This window comes from Cryptotermes secundus, unplaced genomic scaffold (genome assembly GCF_002891405.2).
Source record: "Cryptotermes secundus unplaced genomic scaffold, Csec_1.0 scaffold253, whole genome shotgun sequence".
Taxonomy (NCBI): Eukaryota; Metazoa; Arthropoda; class Insecta; order Blattodea; family Kalotermitidae; genus Cryptotermes; species Cryptotermes secundus.
Genome location: NW_019721520.1, coordinates 507,915 through 529,001, shown reverse-complemented (window position 1 = coordinate 529,001; position 21,087 = coordinate 507,915). Strand labels below are relative to the sequence as shown.

General features: G+C 39.5%; 1 protein-coding gene across 3 annotated transcripts in view; it reads left to right on the top strand.

Annotated features, from left to right (window-relative positions):
* The window catches only part of LOC111875430 (hemicentin-2), a 462,602-nt gene that overhangs the window by 46,668 nt on the left and 394,847 nt on the right, over positions 1 to 21,087 (top strand). For all 3 annotated transcript variants that reach the window (XR_004514196.1, XM_033755808.1, XM_033755807.1), the window contains one exon: positions 3,033 to 3,165. Coding sequence is in view for 2 of the 3 variants with exons in the window: in XM_033755808.1 (XP_033611699.1) it covers positions 3,033 to 3,165 (133 nt within the window). In the remaining variant the exon portion in view is untranslated. The remainder of the gene's footprint in view (positions 1 to 3,032; positions 3,166 to 21,087) is intronic.

Below are 21,087 nucleotides of genomic sequence, written 5' to 3'. Positions count from 1 at the left end.
GAACGAAAGATTTTATAGTGCTAATTCAGAAAAATCAAAATTAAAGTGTGTAACAAAAATAATCTCTAAACCAGACAGATATCAACGAAGTAGATGTTGATAATAACAACGAAAGGAACAATGTGTTTTTAAATTCTAAATTTTAAACTAAGTGCAGTGTAACAGCAACGTGAGTGTATACACCTGATGATGGCCGTTTGAGGCCGAAACATGTAGTGTAAAGGAGAGCAAGATCAAGGACATATAATATACTGTTTGCACTTGGGACGGAGTTCATATCATTTATCGTGTAGAGTGCAACAGGATGCTTAAATATAATACTGAAGATGGAGGCTATGCGTTCCTCCGAAACGTCGGTTAAAACATGATCTATACGACGCCACATCCCAGAAGACTGCATTCTTCATAGCCACCGCCGTGAAAAGCTGAGACCTTACAAACCCAGCCAAGGTTCCAAACTATTTTCTTTTTCTTCCCCCCCCCCCCTCCCCCCACGTTAGCGGGTGTTGAGAACCAGTCACTTCTCAGAGAAACGATGTACACAGAGAGACCAAGATTTGTTCACGGTGGCCGTAGAACGAAATCCGATCTTCTGCATGCCGTATGAGCGCCGAAAACATCCCCATATTAAACTTACATGTATCGTTTCTTTCTCGTGTCTAAAGAAGCGCATTGCTATTAGTCACTCCTACTTGTTTGCAGTTTCTAATTTCAGTCACCGGTGAAGAACTCTACCTTCTATGATATAAAGCCATATATTACGGTTAAATCAACAGATGTTTCAGATGAATACGTGGAGACCTATTCAGACCCGAAGCATAAGCCTAGCAGAAACGAGCACGAAGTAAGCTACCAATCAGATGGAAGCTACATGTTCCTCCTAAGCATCGGTTGAAATTCACCGGACTGCATGACGCTATATGCTAGAAGATAGAATTCTTCTTAACCATTACTGTGAGAGCTTAAACTCTTCTAACCACCAGTGATTCCTCGTTAACTGTATTTCTAAACTCTTTATTCCAGATTTACATTTTTATGTAGCGAGTGACACGCAATCATTTCCGCAAAATCAAGAAACGAGAATGGTTGAAACTGAACTCTTCGATACTCAGATCTATATAAAAAATATAACTTAGAATCTGAAGAAAGCAGTCTTCTGGGATTTGGCACCGTGTATATGTGGTGTTAACCGACGTCTGCAGTCTGCTTTGCCGTTTCTCACGGTGTTGTCGCTTGCAGATTTCTTATACTTTTTCTTCTACCCTGAAGATGGGGGCGATACGTTCCTCCGAAACGTCGGTTAACACCACATATACACGGTGCCAAATCCCAGAAGACTGCTTTCTTCATAGTCACCGCCGTGAAAGCCTCAAATCTTACAACTTAGAATCTGGTTCTCGTCAGCACTTCCGTTTCATTCATCCCTGTACAGAGTGATAAAACAAAGTGGAAGTGGTGATCTCGCAGTGGTGATCTCGCAGTAAAACCATCTCTACGTTCTGTCGCACGTAAAATTAAAATTCCGCCTAATGAATATCTCCAAATAAAATGCTAGTTCCGACTTTCAATCTGACTTGACAGTCAGAAGCCACATGAGATTAATTTAGAAATATCCACTATGAATACTCGCGATTTACTAAGACTAGCAGATTGTTCAGCGAAGTTCTGCAAATTTAAGAGATTCTGGATCTCAAAAATGATAATCGAAACGTCAAGTGTGACATCAGTATAATTACTCATTTACCTACATATTTACCTACCCGCCTACCTATCTATTTGTCTGTTTGTCTAGCTAGGTAGAACAGAGACCTTCCTGAGACTCCACTAGTAATATTCGCCCACGTACTCAGTAAATATCTTACTTTTGTCGAAAGCGAAAATTCGTTACTGTGTTTCCTGGAGCCTGCCATCCGAAGTCTGTTTAGGTACAAATTTTTATTGCAATATATGTAGGAAATGGACGCAACCGCACTCATTGGTTGCACCTTTTATGCAACTCTGAGAGCTCCTTGAATAAAACAAGAAAGATGAAAATTATTTTCCTTACAGAAAAGCTTCTAAACGTGAGGATTTCACTATCATGGTGTTTAGAGCGTTTAAAATCTTGCGGATTGAAATACTGTAAAGCAACATAAGATATGTGTATAATTGGTCGTGGACGAATGGAGCCATACATTGGGGCTTGAAAGGAAGCTGTTTTGGAGGGACGAGGTTCAGAGCAAGATATTTAGGAATATCTATGCAGAAACAGATATTAGAAGGACTGCAGAATGCAAGAACAAGGAACATTCGGAAGAAAATATAAATATATATGATTGAATGCCGGTCACGGTAGCCGAGCAGTCTAAGGCACGTACTGTCTTCGCTCGCTTGGAAACCGGGATCGTGGGTTCGAATCCCACTCAGGCATGGATGTTTAGTTTGTGTGTGTGCGTTTTTCTGTGTTTGTGTACAGGTAGAGGCCTTGCGTCCAAGGAGTCCTACCGAATGTGTAAGATCAAGAAAAACCGAAGTGAACAGAGAAGTTAATGGAGACATGCCTAGGCCCACTGGGGCTGTAGTGTCAAGGGGAAAAAAATATGATTGAATATGAGTGAAAGCTAGAGAACTTGCTAAGAAGGCACGCGACTGAATTAGTAATAAACATAAACGTTTAAAATTAGTATAAATAGGAACATGATTTCAATAATTACAACATTGATGGTGTAACAGAATAGTTTATTACTGTGAGAGTAGTCGTCTTATTCGGGTCCTGGAGTTTAGGACAACGGAGTCAAACTCCGACATCCCTAAGTGTTCAAGTAATATTAAATTATACTTGATTTATAACTTAACGTTGTAGTTAAATCATAACATTTACGCCAAAATAAACAAATTAATGCAGACACTAGTGCCATTGTACTGTGATGTTAGAACAATATTAACATCGGTTAACCTGAGTCAATAATACTGCCTGCCTGAGGACACACGATAACGAAACGCAACTCTGGGACAAGTAAACACAACAGCAGTACATGTACACTCTGTTGCAGTCCCGGCTCATGTGGTCTGGGCTGTCAGTGGCACGAATGCTGAGCTGCCGTGTGACGTCACACCACCATCCCCAAAGGACAGGATCAACATGGTGCTCTGGTTCAAAGACTCTACAGGCATTCCGCTGTACAGGTGAGAAATTGAACTTGTTACGTTCAGAGTCTTTCGTGTTTAAACGAAACATTTACTTGAAATGTTAAACATTGTAAACAAATACGTAATGCATTTAACATATTCAATACAAGAAGTTCTGGGAAGAACTAGTCGCTTATTTTCCTTGGTATGACAAGAGTCTCATAGAAAATGACGCGTCCAACAATTCTTCTACTTTTTTGGCGTGTATTCGTTGCCGCGCAACGTTTTCGCTGAGCCGTTGCCTAGTAACAATAGGATACACGTGTAGACTTGTAGAGTGTTAGTAGAAATTTATGAGTACTCCGCTGAGATGGGTTCAGTTGCCACGATGTACGGTACATGCCAAGTTTCATAAATATTTGTTGACATTAAGAAGTTAATACAAGGGGATTCACGGACAGCATAGAGAATGCATAAACCTACTTTCATTTTTCAAAGTAAGGAAAATAGGCTAAAATATGTTCATACGCATGTCTGAATAAACTCTTCTGATAACGGTGTACATAATATAGGGCGAGCATAAAGTCGTTCCCTGGTTTCACAGATATATTACACAAAAGCTATGCTAGGTACAAACATACGGTTTTTGCAACGTCTACCTCAGCGCAAGAAGTTTTTGTGTTGCATTAGTACACTTCAACATGTGCTCCGTTAGTTTCCCGGAGAAAATCTAGTCTACGAGTATATTCAACTGCTCTCCATATTTTCTCCAACGTCTCTTCAGTCACCGCCGCTAAAGCATCCCTTATCCTTGCCTTCAAAGTGTCAATGTCTAGAACTGTTGTCAAATACACTTTGTCCTTAACGAACCCTTATAAGAAAAGTCCGTAGGGGTAATGTCCGGTGAACGTGGTGGCTATGGTGTTGGACTTACCCTCCCAATCCATTGGTTTAGAAACATTGCATCCAAGAAATAACGAAAAAGTAAGCCCCAGTGTGGCGGTGAACCATCGTGTTGGAGAACTATCCATGGCTGAAATTCTTCTAACTGAGGTGTTGCATAAAGCTCCATCATGTCCAGGCAAAAGATTGCTGAAATGGTGCAGTCAGAAAAGAGAATTGTCCAATAAACTTGTTATGCATTAGGGCCCACCAAACATTAATTTTGGGGCTGTCTCACTCATTCTCTAACACAACACATGGGTTCTCTAACTCTCAAAAGCGGGCATTGTGTCTGTTTAGCTCCCCCAAAGTGTGAAAGGCAGCCTCCTCAGAAAAACAAACACGCGTAAAGCAATCATTGTCTTCATCAATTCGTTCTAGCATCTCCGTAGCAAAAGCAGCACGTCGGGGATGATCATCTGGCTCCAAAGCTTGAACGAATTGCACTTTGTATGCTCATAAACTCAGCCGTTTGTGCAAAATGTTTATCACTGTGCTCTGAAGTACGCGAAGTTCATGTGAGGCACGACGAGTTGGCTTCCGCGGACTGCGTGGAAAAGCATCACACACAGCGTCTACAGTCTCCTTACTCACGCTAGGCGTACCAGTTCTTTTACGGTCACCAACATTGCCAGTCTCTTTAAACTTTACAGGGCAACCTGTGATGCTTTTAACGTCTGGCGGATATTGCCCATACTCAAGTCTAAAGTTTCGCTGAACTGTAAGAGGCGATTTCTTTTCATGAAACCAAAAGACACACTGGGTTTTCTCTTTCATAGACCCCCATTTTGATACTGACAATTGCAGATATATCAAGTTCATACACAGGTTGTGCAACTGTATAATAGAAAATTCTAAGGTTTGGCCTACGTTATGCTACAAACCGTATGCTTCCATCTAGGAAGATTTTCATGTTATGAATTTTCTTAATCAATGAAGGAATGAATTCTCACTCTGTATTATTTCAAGTACGTTATACACACGTATATATTACACATACTTAAGCTGGTATATGTGTATTTAATTTTATATTTCTTTGTTTATTTATTTATGAAAGCCAGTGAATACGTATTTAGCCGGGAGGGACACCTGAGTAAGTGCAAAGAAGCCACGGCATATGTTTGCCACGCTCACACAGACGCTTCGGAAGTTTTCTAGACCGTAGCTGCTATTTCCTTGAAATAGCTCCTAAATTATCCTCACGAGGCTGAGTGGACCCCGTTCCAGACCCACTACTTCTCAGAAAATCTGGAAGCGCCGGGAATCGAACCCGGAACCTCTAGAACTGTAGCCAGGAAGGCTGACCACTATACCACAGGGGCGATCGTATACATGTACACGTCTGTTAATGTGCTGCTTTCAGAAAGAAAAATAAGCGGTGTAATTTTCTCTCTGTTTTAATATGAATAATTACAAATGCAGAAAACCCTTCACATTTGCAACTTTCAGAGCAATCATTTTCCAAGAACATTTACATCTTCTGGGAAATACGAGTAGTTTGTAGTGTAATTTGTGGAAAGTCAAGGGAACTGAGAGAGCTGCACAACTTCCAGAGTCGTAAGACAGTAAAACATGGTAATGAGCCTTGCGGGACTTAGAACCAAGAATGATTGTGCTGGCCAGGACCAGCAACAGTATTACCGACCGATCGACCGAAAGTCAACCGGTATTTCGGAGGAACTTGTCAAGGAGACCTTCCCATCTACTTTCAGGATGGTTTCTTGCTCGATTTGTTTTTGGACCTTGAACGTGGAAGTGATATATTCCTCCGAAGTGTCGTTTGGTTTTCAACCGACTACACGACGTTATATCAGAGAAGACAGAACTCCTTATAACTACCGCTGCTGGAACCTCATATCCCAAATAATTTTCCGTGTCTCTTCTGGGATAATCGCGAGGTTGGGAGTAAACAGGTGAAATATCCACGGGCTACATGACTTCTCTTTAGAGATCGTGGGGGTGCTTCTAAATATTTTGTCTCGGTTCCTAAGTAAGCAAGCTAAAGAAAGTAATGGGACTACATCCAACAGTGCTACAAGGCCAACAGAGGTCACGAACGCTTAATCGAAGCAAGTATGTATGTTAGTTCTACAAACTCGTAACTTCGCACAACTGGTATACAGTAGGAGGAGGCATGCCTGCAGCCATAAATTATGTAGGAAGCGTGAGTAATATAGCTCTGTATATGACGGTTCTTACTAACCGAAGTTTACGTCACTGTTTTCTTAACAGTCATTGCGGTAGCTTCGTCGAAGAGAAAAAAAATTACCGACGGATGGTAAGATTGACAGGCATAAACACTGAAAATAAGAAGTCTTGTGTGTGACTTTCATTCGCTCCCTTCCTTACTTCGTAATAACACAGAAAAAAGAGATGCATGCGGAATTGTTGAGTCACCAGATTAGTAAGCCCACGGATGGCTCATCCAAATGAAAAATCCTAAATATTATTTTTAGCTCTGTACATTTATCCGATCTGTGTACGTCGAGCAGTCCCAATGGTCATGGGCCTCAATAAACAATATCCTAATTTCTTGTTCTAAAATTGATCTGTAACTACTACTCAGCAAATACGGGATCTCAGTCTCACTGTGCATTGAATTGCATCTAAAGATGAAACATAAAATCCGGTGAAAATGTGTTTAAATCATGTCTGTCCTTTCAGCAGTGTTTCACGTGTTGTCAACATGGCACAAACAACCCGCTTAATTTTGTCCATCTGCCAGATTTTTTCTTTATTTCTTTTAAGACAAAAATTTGTTCAGAAACGTTAAGGATATCGATCAGAAATGTCTGTTGAACTATTCTGATTACATTCGCAGCTTATCCTGTGCCTCACTACTGTTTTCTTCGTCTTCAGCTAAAGTTATTTTAATTTTATTACTTGGCTTTCTCCTCGACAGTAGATCAATCATCATTATGATCGCTGTTGTGAAGGAAGAATCATTAGTCGAGAACACATAAACAGATTCAAGTGACGTTTGTAGCAAGGCTAGATATGATTAGATGAGAAAACAACAATTCTTTAATCGTGGAGTGTACTTATTTAGGACAGGTCAGTAGCCCGAAAGGACTACAGTGTTTACATGAAATGCTGTCTCTAATCTTTGGTTATATAAACCCTAAATTAGGCTCGCGTTAACCGCATGAAGCAATGTCTAAACGACGGTTATACGGTAATTCTACATCAACATATTATTTTACAAGAATAATTAAACTTGTGTTCTAGAATTATAACAACCTTTCATACTTATTCATGTATTAAATTTTTATCAATCAAAATTGTTTACTCGATTCTGTTACCAAACAGCGAATTAAATAAGATTATTTTAAATTTACGTTTTCCTTAACTTCGTCCTGAACGAAATTCTACCCTTGCATAGGACATTTCGCAGAACAGATAGAAATTTCAGAGAAAGTCCTTTGAAAATTAGAACCATGGACAGAATAGAATAAATCAACTCTCAGATAAAGACATGGTTAAATCGGCTTGTGTGAATGTATATTTGAACCACACTCTAAAATTTGTGTTGAGGTATTTAAGTCAGGTGGACATTAGAAAGAACACATACTCACTTCAAATCCTTTCATTTCTGGACAATTAATTTAGCTGCTAAATTTAAGAATTCCGAGCCTTTCCTATAGATCCGTATCCAGTAGACCCTCCCACTGAGAATAGTTCTGAGCCAGATGAAACAGGCCCATAACCTTTCACCATACTTCTTAAGGTTATACTCTAATATTATTCTCCGATCAGTACCTATGTCTTCGAGGTGGTACGCTTCTTTCGGGATTTACGACTGAAAAGTTGCATGCGTTTCTCTCCTGTAAGATGTTTTCTTTACATCTCCTCCGTCTAGCCCTGCTTAATTTGGAAATCTTAATAATAATTTTCTCGACTCTTCTAATTTGTTTTTTACTGCTTCTATATATACTAGTATATTCATATCGTCTTCTAATTTTAGATTAACGTAGTTTGCTTGACTTATAAAACGGGTTTTTATGTCGATGATCCAATTTATTTGACCTTTATACAACTTGTTGTAACATTTCACAAATCACTATCATCGAATGGACACTCTCGACTTCTGAACACATACACTAATCCACTCCTCTAACTGAACTGTCAGTTATTGCTGACTTCTCGTTATATAGCCTCGGGTCGGATCTCACAGAAAACACATCCTTTACCTAGCAACAGATGTACTCTATTGTTGCGTATTTGTTGCCACGGAATGTGTTTACTGAGTCTTTGCTTCGTAATGGGTCTATGCTTCATAATAATCTAATAGCTAATATTCCAACTAGGCTTTCCTTTGTATTCATTTCTTCTCCCTATCGTAGCTAGAACAGTTTCCACTAATGTCTTCTAGGGCATAAATGTTCAACAGAACTAGAGATGCAATGAAAATCCTCTGAATTCTTATGTTTCCTTAAACAAGCAGTACCTCTGGCTCCCGGAGACAAGTAGGTGTATCTCAAGGACACAGATTGCTTTTAGAATTCTGTCTGGTCCTTTTCGCCATTATCCGCTTCCTTTGCTGCGTATTTCCCCCAAAAGCATTTCCATTGCCCTGGTTGCACCATTTTCCCGGCAGAGTGCCAACATACTCATTCAATTGTGCAACGCTCCACATGGAAAAGCAAAGCAAAAAAAAAAAAAAAAAAGCGGTCAGGTCCACCTTCAATAATTTTGGTCTGAACGAACGAGTGTACGGGTCGGTGAGTTGATTTATACCCCGACGCCGTCCGGGCTTAATATTTCTGTGCGTCCTGCAGTGTATAGCGCAGCAACGATCAGCGTCGTTTTTCCTGCCCATGTTCACTATCTGTTGATAGTTCCTCTGGAAAAAAAAAACACACAATTTACGTACGACGGCGAAACGTCCACACGGAACTACTATCAACGTAGAATGTTTTTGATGGATGTTGTCAATTTTTCTGGCACCAGATCAAACGCATGAGCGATACGTGTATTGGGGTCTAGGGTGGAGGGTTGGTATGACTAGTGGTACGGTTTCGGAATATTTATTTTTTTTAAAGAGCAGCGGGTTAAATTTATGGGTGAAACTACTCTAATCCGTCCAAGAGTTGGAAAACACATATTTCACTTCCATGAGAGCCCCTCTCCTCCCAAGATTTACGAAATGCCCGTTCCAGCACGTATTTTTGGTTTACATTTATTCTCAAGTGCATGAAAAAATTTTCTACCTCATATAACAAATTATAATTAAGTGCTGAGAATTAAATTATTCTTTATTTATCGATTATGATTAGTAAGTTATGTTTACATTGCTTTAATATTAATAGCATATATTAAAATACGTTTAATTTGTGTGGTCATCACCGGTGCAAAATTGTCGTGCAAAGTATGAAAAACCTGAAATGTGGGTGAGTGTGTTGAGTGTTGATATTCCCTTTTAAAAAGAAGTCTGGGAAACATGGCTTCGAAGATAAAATTTGTTTTCTAGATAAATCCGTTTTCAAATTCGTATACACGTATTTGAAATTTTGTTTTTCTGTTCGTTTGACGATGACTTGTCACCTGCAACAATAAAATGGTAAGGTATAGGTAAAGTTGTGCCTGTGCTTAACTAGTTAAGCACTACACCGTGAAGGCGTATGGGGGAGTAGATGTATAGATCCAAATTTTCTTGACCTCAGTATTAGCTGGAAGTGAATTGTGAGCTCACGCCCCGGCAGCTTTACTCCCGGGGAAAGAGCCCCCGGTACCCATTGTATAGGAGGTTGGGTGGACTTCAGAGCCGGTCTGGACGACATGGAGAAATGAAAAATCTTTATCACAGCGGGACTCGAACTCCGATCCCTCGGTCGCCCAGCCAGTAGCATGTCGCTATACCGACTGAGCTATCCCGGCTAACGACAATAAAATGGTATCGATGTTAAACGGTCGGATGTTTATGGATTATAGAACAGGAAAAATATTTTGAGAAACTGTCGCGTCCGTTTTGAGTGTAACATTCCTGAATTTGTTTTTGGGTACTAAAAACATGTATTGATGCCCTCATTCAGAAAGTCAGAATGAGTACTGCTGCCTCCTTTCCCGGCGGTAAAGCGACAGGGGCGTGGAACTGACAATTCACCTCTATCTAGTGCCGAGGCCAAGAACTATGTACTCATACCTCCACTCCACCATACGTTATTGCGTCGTGCCTAATTGATTGCGCAGAGGAACAACTTCACCGTTGCCTTCACCAGCGCAGATCTGTTGGACGAGGTTCGAACTCAAGACGGTCAGAATATTTAGAAACGCCACTCCACGGCACTGTGACGTTTGAATCAAGTTGGAATTTTGAAACTTGAGCATAAGAGACGTCATGAAGCATGTCTCTGGGATTAAATCTTTCCTGTCCTTGACAGTTTCTAATGCAGTGGTAAATACATGTACCATATGTTTGATATGAAAAGTGCTTTATTGACAGAGTATGCATTTGTTTCGCCGGTCACGGTAGCCGAGCTGTCTAAGGCATGCACTGTCTTCGCTCTCTCGGAAGCCGGGATCATGGGTTCGAATCCCACNTTCGAATCCCACTCAGGGCATGGATGTTTGTGTGCGTTTTTCTGTGTTTGTCTACAGGTAGAGGCCTTGCGACGAGCTGATCACTCGCCCAAGGAGTCCTACCGAATGTGTAAGATCTAGAAAAACCGAAGTGAACGGAGTTCATGGAGGTAGGCCTAGGCCTACTGGGGCTGTAGTGCCAAGGAGAAAAAAAATGCATTTGTTTTAATCTGACAGTGCACAACGATTATTTCCTTGTAGAGCATTAATCGGCTAGTCTCTGTAATCGACACAGTATGTTTTCTGTGAAGTTGGAACTGAATTTATTTTTATTATTTAGATAATCTTCAGGCTGTAAATGGTTCATTAGAGCATTAGACATCCAGATGTTTACACAAAGAAGTGAAACTATTCTAATTTACTCCGTTTCCAATCATAATACGAATAATTGTAATTTAATGAAGATTTATGTTAACTGAACGGTATCGTGAAGACTGTTGCATCAGTACATATTGATTCTGAGGAAGAGCTGGGTTTGGAAATGTCATTTTCTACTAAACGTTTTGTTTGTTTGGACCCCTTCCCATAAGCTTAGTGAAAATTACCTCCATCCTGAAATTGCTACACTTGAATTTATCTTCTTTGTATTGTGTTTGAAGATGTTCTCTACCTGGTCTTGCTTATCTATGATTAGTCTTTCAAGGTGAGATCAATTTGATTCATTATTTAGATTTATTTATTAAACATGCTAATGATTATACTTAGAAGGAAAATTTAAATGTATTAATTTTGAGATAAGATGTAGGTCACTCGATTAATTGAAGAGTTTTAATGTTTGAAAGCATAAAGACCAAGACGGTAATTCCGTCGGATATAGTGACAAAATGTTAGTTTTTTCTCTTGATACTTTTCTTTCTCCTTGCCAGTCACTCCCAGTCAAAATCCGCATTCGTTTTATACCGTTTGATTTTTTGTCAACGCTTCCGTAACGTACGGTGCCTTTATAATTCTGAATATTACTACATCCTGCGTCCGTGGTTCACGCTTCTCTACTGACCCACATCCCCTGTGTAGCACAGTTGAGATTTTTTCTTAAATATACATTTGAAATCACTAGACCTGTATCAACGTATATTATTAGTATCAAATTAATATGTAATTCTCCCTTGTGTTGAAAAATGAACACTACACTCTCAAAGAGGTTTAAAATGTCAGAGGCCAACATGATGTGGTGTATGTGTGTGTGTGTGTGTGTGTGTGTGTCAGAATATAACATTAGTCAAATCGTTTCACAAAGCTTGTTATATAGGCCCAATAGCATTCATGCTGTGGGCGAATTCCCTCCCCCCCCCCAACACACACACACGTATGTAGCAGATAAATGCAATTAATTATGCCAGCTCATTAAATCCAACTTCAATAAGCAAAAAGAACTGTCCTTGCAATATAACTACCAATCCGGTGTCAATATCTTTCAATAAATCGTCATTTTCTACGTACTACACGAACTCACACAGAAACACTAACGCAATGTTGATTATAAATCAACTTGTCGCTCAGTAGGTTACAGAATGTAATGAAACGCAGCGTGCTGTCAATCTGAAATTGACAGCCGCAAAATTATATTATGATTTCATGATTGTATGTTAATAAATTACAAGTAGTGACAAAGGTGTTTACCACAATGGGTACCATTATGCTCTGTGCCAAATGTAGCTCAACTCGGTATAGACCTACATATTCAAATATTTCAGAGGTACGATTAATGCAAACAACATGTCGAGAATTGATTCTAATTACAACTGTAACTGAGTGAAAGCCACGTACTGACATATCACCTGAAGAAAACGCAAAACCAATTCCAGAATGGTCGAATAAATGAGATATTCTTCAGACAGTGGGCATAAAGTTGTAACTAACTAATTATATATGAGGACGATTCTTTCAGGAGAAATAAAAGATTGCTCAGCCTTCCTTGGGAGCCGAGGATTTTATTACTGTCTTAACAAGGCCTGCTATTGGCCTCTGTCAAGGCTACAAGCATCCAGATCGCACCCTCCATCCTACCTCTTTAAAAGTAAATTAGCTAATAACCTTCTTTATATCCTTTGATCTTCCAACGTTTTTCTGCCCTTCAGGTTTTCTAACTAAATATTTGTACGCATTTCTAGCCCCGATTATTCGTTCTACATGCCAGTTACATCCAATCTTCCTTGATGTAATCATCCTACTATTATTGTCACGTGATTGAAGAGTATAAATTATTAATCTCCTTATTATGTTATTCTCTCTAACCACCTGACACTGCCTCCTCCTTAAGTCAAGATATTGTATGTACGCTGTTCTCAGACGTCCCCGATATCACAACCATAAAGTGAGAAAATGCATAGTTTTCGGAATTTTAATTTTTCAAATAGCAGAGCAAAAGACAAGTATTCTGAACTGAATAACAACAAGCTTTCTCCAATTTCAGTTTGTTTTCTTTTTCTTACTGAATGCATTTTTGTTTCTGTTATTCCGGAATGTTTGATTTTGTCATAATCCGAAAGGGCTTATTTATTACTCTTGCATTTCAGGTTTGCTCTACATTTAGTCAGGAGTTATGATGATGTGTTTTTATTGTATCTGAGGTTTTCACAGCGGTGAACACAAGGACTACTGTCTTCTAGGCTCGAAGAAACGTACAGCTTCCAAATCAGGTTACGACGGTCCCTTTCATAGCAGTTCGAATTCATTCTACATTAATCACCGTATCATTCGACGCTACACAATCTAAATACCCATGAATATTTGATGTACCGTATTTAAGAACATTCTCTTTCTCGGAGACTCTAGTTGTTAAGCATCGTTCAAATCTAAAACTGGAAGACACCCCTTTTCGGCTATCCGCGACTGTTTCGTAACTTCCTCCATATCGGAGGCTGTCTCCTCTATCCGTGACCTGAGGACGCCGCATGCCGTGGTCAAGAAGCTCAGTTAATATGGGCAATGAAAAATGTGTGGCATAAGAGCCCTTTCTTGTAATAAAACGGCCATTATCACAATCTGTAGGAAGCCCAGCTTAAGGAGGCTAAGTACAGCCACACAGGATATGTTCTCTGAGACTGACTCAATGAGATTTATGGAGCGGGTGGATGATGGAGTAGTGTCAGGCGAACAATGCAAAAGCCTGCTTGTAAGGTGTAAAGTAAAACAGTAGAGGTATCCCTGTAACAGGCCGTGAAGTCACATAAAGTTGTGAGAAGTCGAGGCTCCTACATTTTCTAGACAGTCGGCTCACAGGTAGCGGTGAAGTTGTCAGCCTTACTCGCCGGCCGACCGTCCTTTACCCACCAGGGAGATTCCTGGTACTCATTTCTGTTAGAGGCTAGATCGACTCCAGGGCCATAGTGCGGCTGGAAGGATTATGTCAGTTGAAAAACATCCACCTCATCGGGAGTAGAACCGGCTTGTAGCATAGTGCCTCAGTCAACTACGCTACTGTATGCTCCGTTTCTAACGTGTATTTTAAGGAAATAATTCAGCATTTTAAAATCTTTTGTTTTATCGTTGATTTCTTTCGTGTCATGAAAGGAAGTTTGTTGTTCACCCATTCACTATAATTTCACATTCAGTAGTCTTCAATAATACTTTTAATCAACATAAATTCACTTCGGTGCAACAAAACAGTTAATGTTGTATAACATTCGTGTTGTTGGTGCTACTCACGACATTTATTACCATGTCATTCACAGCTTCCTCAAATGAAGTTAATTATTGTCGTAATGTTAATATCGAGCCAGAGAGCGAGTCAGTAACCTCACGATAATCACACCCCCCTCTACATAACTTGTTACACTTCCTGGGCGATTGCTAACAGGCTGTATTGTTCAGCGGTAAATTTCAGGGACATTCCTTTAACAATATTTCTATGAGAAAACGATACACTAGAAATAAGAACTGAAATTCTGTAAAAATATCAGGAACTGCTTTTCAACATGCAAAAATTAAATACTGAATAGTATTGTGTGTAGTCTCTCATCCACACTTGTGCATATCAGTGAAATAATTCGAACTTAAAAGGTCTACATCCTTGCTTCAGGTCCTTGTTTCAGGATTTATTTGGGAGTGCAGTAATTAATTACGGATAATGAAATATTCTGAGATCTGTGTTCAGCGCCCATGTGAAGTGATTATCCAGTATGATAAAGTTTAGAATTATCTTGAAGATTCTAAATATCGACCTGTGCACGCATTTGCACACTACAAATTTCAGATATCTGTTGCCACTGTTACCCAGCAGAAAACCTGCACTTCAAATTGAGGAACAATTGTATCATTTGTGGTGCTTATCAACGGTTGACATTCCTATATTCTTGTACAGTCGTGTCATTTTGTAACCTTCGGAAATTGTTTATTTCCGTGTTTTTTTTTTCTTTCGTGGGGTGAGACTGAGTCCGCTTGTTACCGCGGCCAGTTCTGGCCTATTGTACCAGCCCCGGATGATAGGTGAGGGCGATTGTGGAGCAATTGGTGGAATGAAGATTGGCAAGGCAAACCGAAGTACTCGGAGAAAACCTGCCCCAGCCCCAGTGCCTTTTTCATGGTAGAATGAATGGAGTAAAAAGTTAACTTGGACTCAAATCCAAGCTGTTAACAGGAAAATTAACAATTCTCTTACCGTCATCTCTCCAACCGGAACTATTTTGATTTATCTTCTATCTACGACGCATCGCTTTGAAGAAACCTGGTAAGACGGAGAGGTGGAAGGACGGATATGAGCAAACAATTCCGCAGTTTGAATCCATTCGTAAAGAGGTTCTTTCTGCAGTCATTCAAATAGTGTACAACTGAAACGTAAACCCAGACCGGAACTATGCGAGCGAAATTGTGGAGTCTCACTTTATCAGTAATATTATGCGTGTATAACGAAGTGCTTGTTTATGCATTGCACATTCTCATAATACACAGATGGGGCTACTTGTGTTCATATTGTGGGAAGTGGAAGAATTCTGTTTGTGCGCCCACACACCCTATAACGCTATCATAATGGGACAACACAGGGCGGAAATTGATGTACGGGTAGGCACGGAACCTGTGTGAATGTGGGAGCAGCCGTATTTTGATATAATTCAGTCGGTAGGACTCCTTGGACGGTGGATCGGCCCCTCGTAAGGCCGCTACCTATCATAAACAGCATAAAAACAAACAAACAAAGATCCATGCCTCGAGTGGGATTCGAACCCACAATTCCAGAGTTCGAGCGAACGAAGACAGTTCATGCCTTTGACGGCGCGGCCACTGATTGGCCACACCGCCCAGTCGTCTGCTGGTAGAAAATACCTGAATATTTTGTTTCATTATGAAAACAGGGTAAATATTTTTGTTGTTATGTTGTTGGTAGCAACTGGAATGTGTTTTTGATTGCAGTCTTCCAGCCAAATTAGTAAACGATATTCCATTTCGACCGCAATAGAACTTCTGCTCCTAGTGAATTGTGTGCTAGGAGATGTTGATGCAACTTTACCTTGTTCTGTGTATTCATTAAATTTGGACAGAATTAGTGATACGGGAGACCCGTTGATGTCTAGTGTCCTGTCGATGCTTGAGTTGCTTTGACCGTTATGGAACTGTTTAATAATGTCAAGTTTCGTAACCAAAGTAATAATATTTCTTTTTTTTTTCCTGTCTGACTTCACTGACATATCACTTTTCCTTTTGAGTATGGTGAACTTTTACATAATATTAATTATTACTTGGTGTGAGATGCAGTAATGAGAAGACACTGCTTTGTCACGTCCTCCTTGAATGACGGCCTAAGCGAAACTGGGCGTATGGCAGCGTAATGAACACTCTGGCAACATTGCCTACTGGAGAATTGTTGTTCTGTTAAAATTTCTTATTTCACAATCGGCCGCACTATTCGAAATTTCAAGGAGCACAAATAGAGGATTGGTATAAATATTTGTGACCCTATTAACCGAAACTCGCATTGATAGAAGACATATAACGAGGTTCATCTGTATAGAATTCAACTCTATTATTATTATTATTATTACTATTCAACAAGCTGGAACGCAACCAGCGGAGGTTTGCGGCCCTTTGTTTTAACCGTTTCTTTCCTCAAGTTCATTATAATTATACTTTTGCTCTAGAGGAGTTAAAATTGCATACTTTACGTACTAGGAGATATCGCCTCGATGCTCTCTTTCTTATTCACGTCTATTTTGGTTCGAAATTCTGCCCTTCTGTTCTGGAAATTGTTGGTCTCCGAGTTCCTCCTCGGTATATCAGAGACTTTACATTGTTCAATGTTTGCTCCTCATCTAAAAATTGTTCCTCTGCTAGATGTGCAGCAGCTGCTAATGTCATATGCAGGGATGTTGACGTATTCGGAGCCAGGAAAGTTCTCCCCAAATGACTTTTAAATATAGTATAATTGTTAGTATTATTATTATTTGCATTTACAATAAACAACAATAAACTGAAGGCTCTTGTGGCATCAGTATCAATCTTTTACCAAATCTAATGTAAACAGGAGCAAATATTCGGCAGGCTGTTGCAACGGTAACGTTCTGTACTTGTGTTGGGAGATGCTGGACTTAGCTATCCTGACTAAGGTTTTCGTGGTTTTACTAAGTTCCTCGAGGGAACTGTCGAGATATTCTTTTCTTCTAAATATTTTACAGTGTATTATTCGCCAATCATTCTCCGGTTCAACGCGGGATAGCGAAGCTATTTACAGCGTCGTGATATAAACCGCCTAAAAATGGGATTGGGCGTTCTTCTCTTTAAAGTTTCGTTCACTACAAGTACAAAACTCTTTTCCATTGTCATGTTCACTGTAATGCTAGAAGCAAAACAGAAATGGCGTACTAGCCTTATACTACACAGGCAGGCTGAAATCTCATTCACCTGGTCACCATGGCAACACGGAGTTTTGTTCTGTAACAGACTTTGTGGTATATTAGTATGCCATTCCCTGCCCTGGAAATTTCTTATATAACCTAATCTGGTCTAAAGTAGTTTAAACTTCACCTCTAGAAAATCCAGCTGATTTTTCTTTTTTTGGGTTTCTGCTCTTACCTAAGAAATGACGGCAGGTCTTATTTTCCTTTCTCGTATACAACGTAGAGTGAGAAAGAACAGTGTGAGTCTGAGAGGAACAAGTTGGGAAATATACACACAGCTTAACGGTTCGGATGTGTTCACTCTTTTATTGCTTTAACATTTTCATTTCTAAATGCGAACTCTGGGTTCTAATAAAAGCACAAGAAAAATAAAAGGACCGCGCATCGGAATTATCGCATGATGAGTTCGGATGCGCTAAATAGAAACTACCGCCTACTTTCTGACCTTTTGACATACACAGTTCATAAGAATACTGACATTATATCAGCCTTTAGTGTGGGATGCTGCTCAGCAAACAAGTGAATCGTTTGACTTGAAACCAATTCAATTAAGTTGTATCAGTCTGCTTTTACCGTTCTCACGGTCTCGTCGCTTGCAGATTTATTATACTTTTTCTTCTACCCTGAAGATGGAGGCGATACGTTCCTCCGAAACGTCGGTTAACACCACTTATACACGGTGCCAAATCCCAGAAGACTGCTTTCTTCAAGTTGTATCTTAATTTAGAACTTCGTGTATGAGTATAATGACTATTTTCGTATAGTTTTTGTAGTGGCCAGGAAAGCTATTATATTGTTAAGGAACAGCTGGAAAGATTACAGAGGAAGGCGTCTTACGCTAATCACGATATTATTCCAAAATTTACCTGGAAGTACTGATAAAACAGTGAAAACACCCAATGAGAATAATCGCTCACTAGACCTAGACTTGAAGAAGGAAACTCTCCCTCTCTCTATGGCCCTACAACCCTTCGGATTATGGCCGCTTTTTCAGTTTCTTAAACCTATGCACAATCGGTAGGACTCCTTGAACCGGGGATCAGCCCTTCGCAAGGCCGCCACCTACACACAGATATCCATGCGTCGAGTGACATTCGAACCCACGATCCCAGTGTTCAAGCGGGCGAAGACGGTTCATGCCGTAGACCGCATGGCCAGAAATAGATGTGATAAACACTTAAATATGAAATTCAAAAAAATAATTTTGAGATGAGGTGAAGTAAGAAATATTGTAAACCTTCGCGCTAAATGAAGCTGAAGTTATGGATTCTCTATCGTCTCAAACGAATTGTAGGCCCTACCTCACTCTTGGAGTTCTCCTCATCGATATATAACCGATATATAACTTTGCAACTCTGTTTAATTAGATGTACTTGAAACGTTGTTACATATTAGAAAGAAATACACAAAAATGTATTATAAATCAAAACTTCCGATGGTTGTATACAAATAGCTTGGAGATCCACACGTCGAAACCAACCCGTGAATCAGAAAATAAGGTTTAATCAAAAATTTTAATAATAAGTTCTTACCTTCCGAATATTATCCATCATATTTCTTTTATAAAGTAAGACGTTTCGGAAGCTTTCCTTTATAAGTTGTGTCTGAGATCGCAATAGGCGGCTGGAGACAGCTGATCTGAGTCATTGGATTATCCCCATATCAGGTCCAGAGAACATTTTAGGAGCAACAAAAACCTTTTAGTAACAGTCCTTCCCTCATTTAATATAAAGTGGTCGACCCTCATAAATAAGTTTAGGCGCTGATTGTTGTTGATGAAATCTAAGTACCCTACTCAGCAGTTCTGAGTTCTACTCCAGATGGGAAACCTATTATAGTAGAGTGTTTCGTGTCCCTCTCGTCACTTCTGAAAGTATTAATCGAATGTGTTCTGTGCTTATATCCTCATTCGTTTCGTCATACCATAATTAACTCTCTGGTAACATAAACCAAATGTCCAACACTTTAATACCTAAGCGATTAAAATATGGACCGATAGAGCTACTGACAAATGTTATGCGTTGTGACTTGGGGATATTAAATGTAAATATGTTGTGATCGGTTAATATCCTCTTTAATTTTCATATTAATCCCCATTTCTGAATAGCATCTTAAATAGATCACATTTACTTACTTACTTACTTACTCATGGAGCTGGGCCCTTCTGGAGGAGTTGCCAACTCTGCAGCTATTCAAGAATTTTCCAGAATTTTATAGAACCCGAAGGTTCATTGCCGTGTTCAAAAGAGCCCTACACTGGTCCCAATCATGAGCCAGATCAATCCAATCAATACCACCCCATCATATCTCTCTAAGATCCATTTTAATATTGTCCACCCACCTACGCCTTGGTCTTCCTAGTGGTCTCTTTCCTTCTGGCTTTCCCACCAATGTCCTATACGCATTCCTCGTCTCCCCCATTCGTGCTACATACCCTGCCCACCTCATCCTCCTTAACTTGATCATTCTAATTATACTTGGAGAATAATACAAGAAATAGATCACATTTGTCCTCTTTAAATTCCCTTTCAGTTCAGCTCATATCCAGCCACGTTATGTAATGATGGTTCAACAGCGATATAAACCAACAAAACATGAAATCATTATTCTGACTTCCTTTGTAATAATATTGCTCCATGTTAATCATCATCATCATCATCAGTAATCTGTNCATATCCAGCCACGTTATGTAATGATGGTTCAACAGCGATATAAACGAACAAAATATGAAATCATTATTCTGACTTCCCTTGTAATAATATTGCTTGATGTTAATATAAGAATATAAATGAGAGAGGAAACCTCGGTTTCAGTTCATCATCATGTAAATCAGCTTTAAGATATCTTTATATACCCAAGAGCACCCATTTTACTCCAGAATCAAACATTAGAAAGTGAAGTCTTCTCACAATATTTACACATTTATCAGAAGTACCACACAGCAGATACACGTACATTGCTGTTACTTTTCCACAATATAAACTTCCTCTTGGAATGATATTTCTGTCGATTATTCGTAGCAAGAGAAGTTAAACGCCTTACATAAACATTTGTTAATCATCCAGAATTTTCAACAAGATTATTTTCGTCTAAGTGCTTTGCAAGCCATGGTGTTTACCTTTGCACTTAAATGTGTCATTAATGTGCAATGGAAAAAAAAAATCACAATGATATTTTAAATGCTTGAATTTCGTTGATGAGGTGAATATTTTATATTACATGTTTCTAATACACTTTTTATTAACTGGAAATCATATACGTCAGCGTGTGCATTTTAAATTCAGTTCCAACGCTCCTCTGTTACAAACCAATGCAGTGCTCACTTCGATTCCTGCTGAATGCACAAGAGATTTAGGGCAATATAAAAATATTTAGACAGCTTTCTCTAAATTGGTCTCTTGTTCATCTCTGCTGTGCCAGTGCTCAAGTTGTTAGTAGTCGGGTTCGAGTCCTGGTCAGATCATATGATATTTGTGGGGGACAAAGTGGTAGTGGGGCAGGTTTTCTCTGAGTATTTCTCTTTTCCTTGCTAAACTTCATTCCACCAATTGCTCCACAATCACACTCACCTATCATCTGGGCCTGGTACAATAGGTCAATAGTGACCGCAGCACCAAGTGAGCTCAGT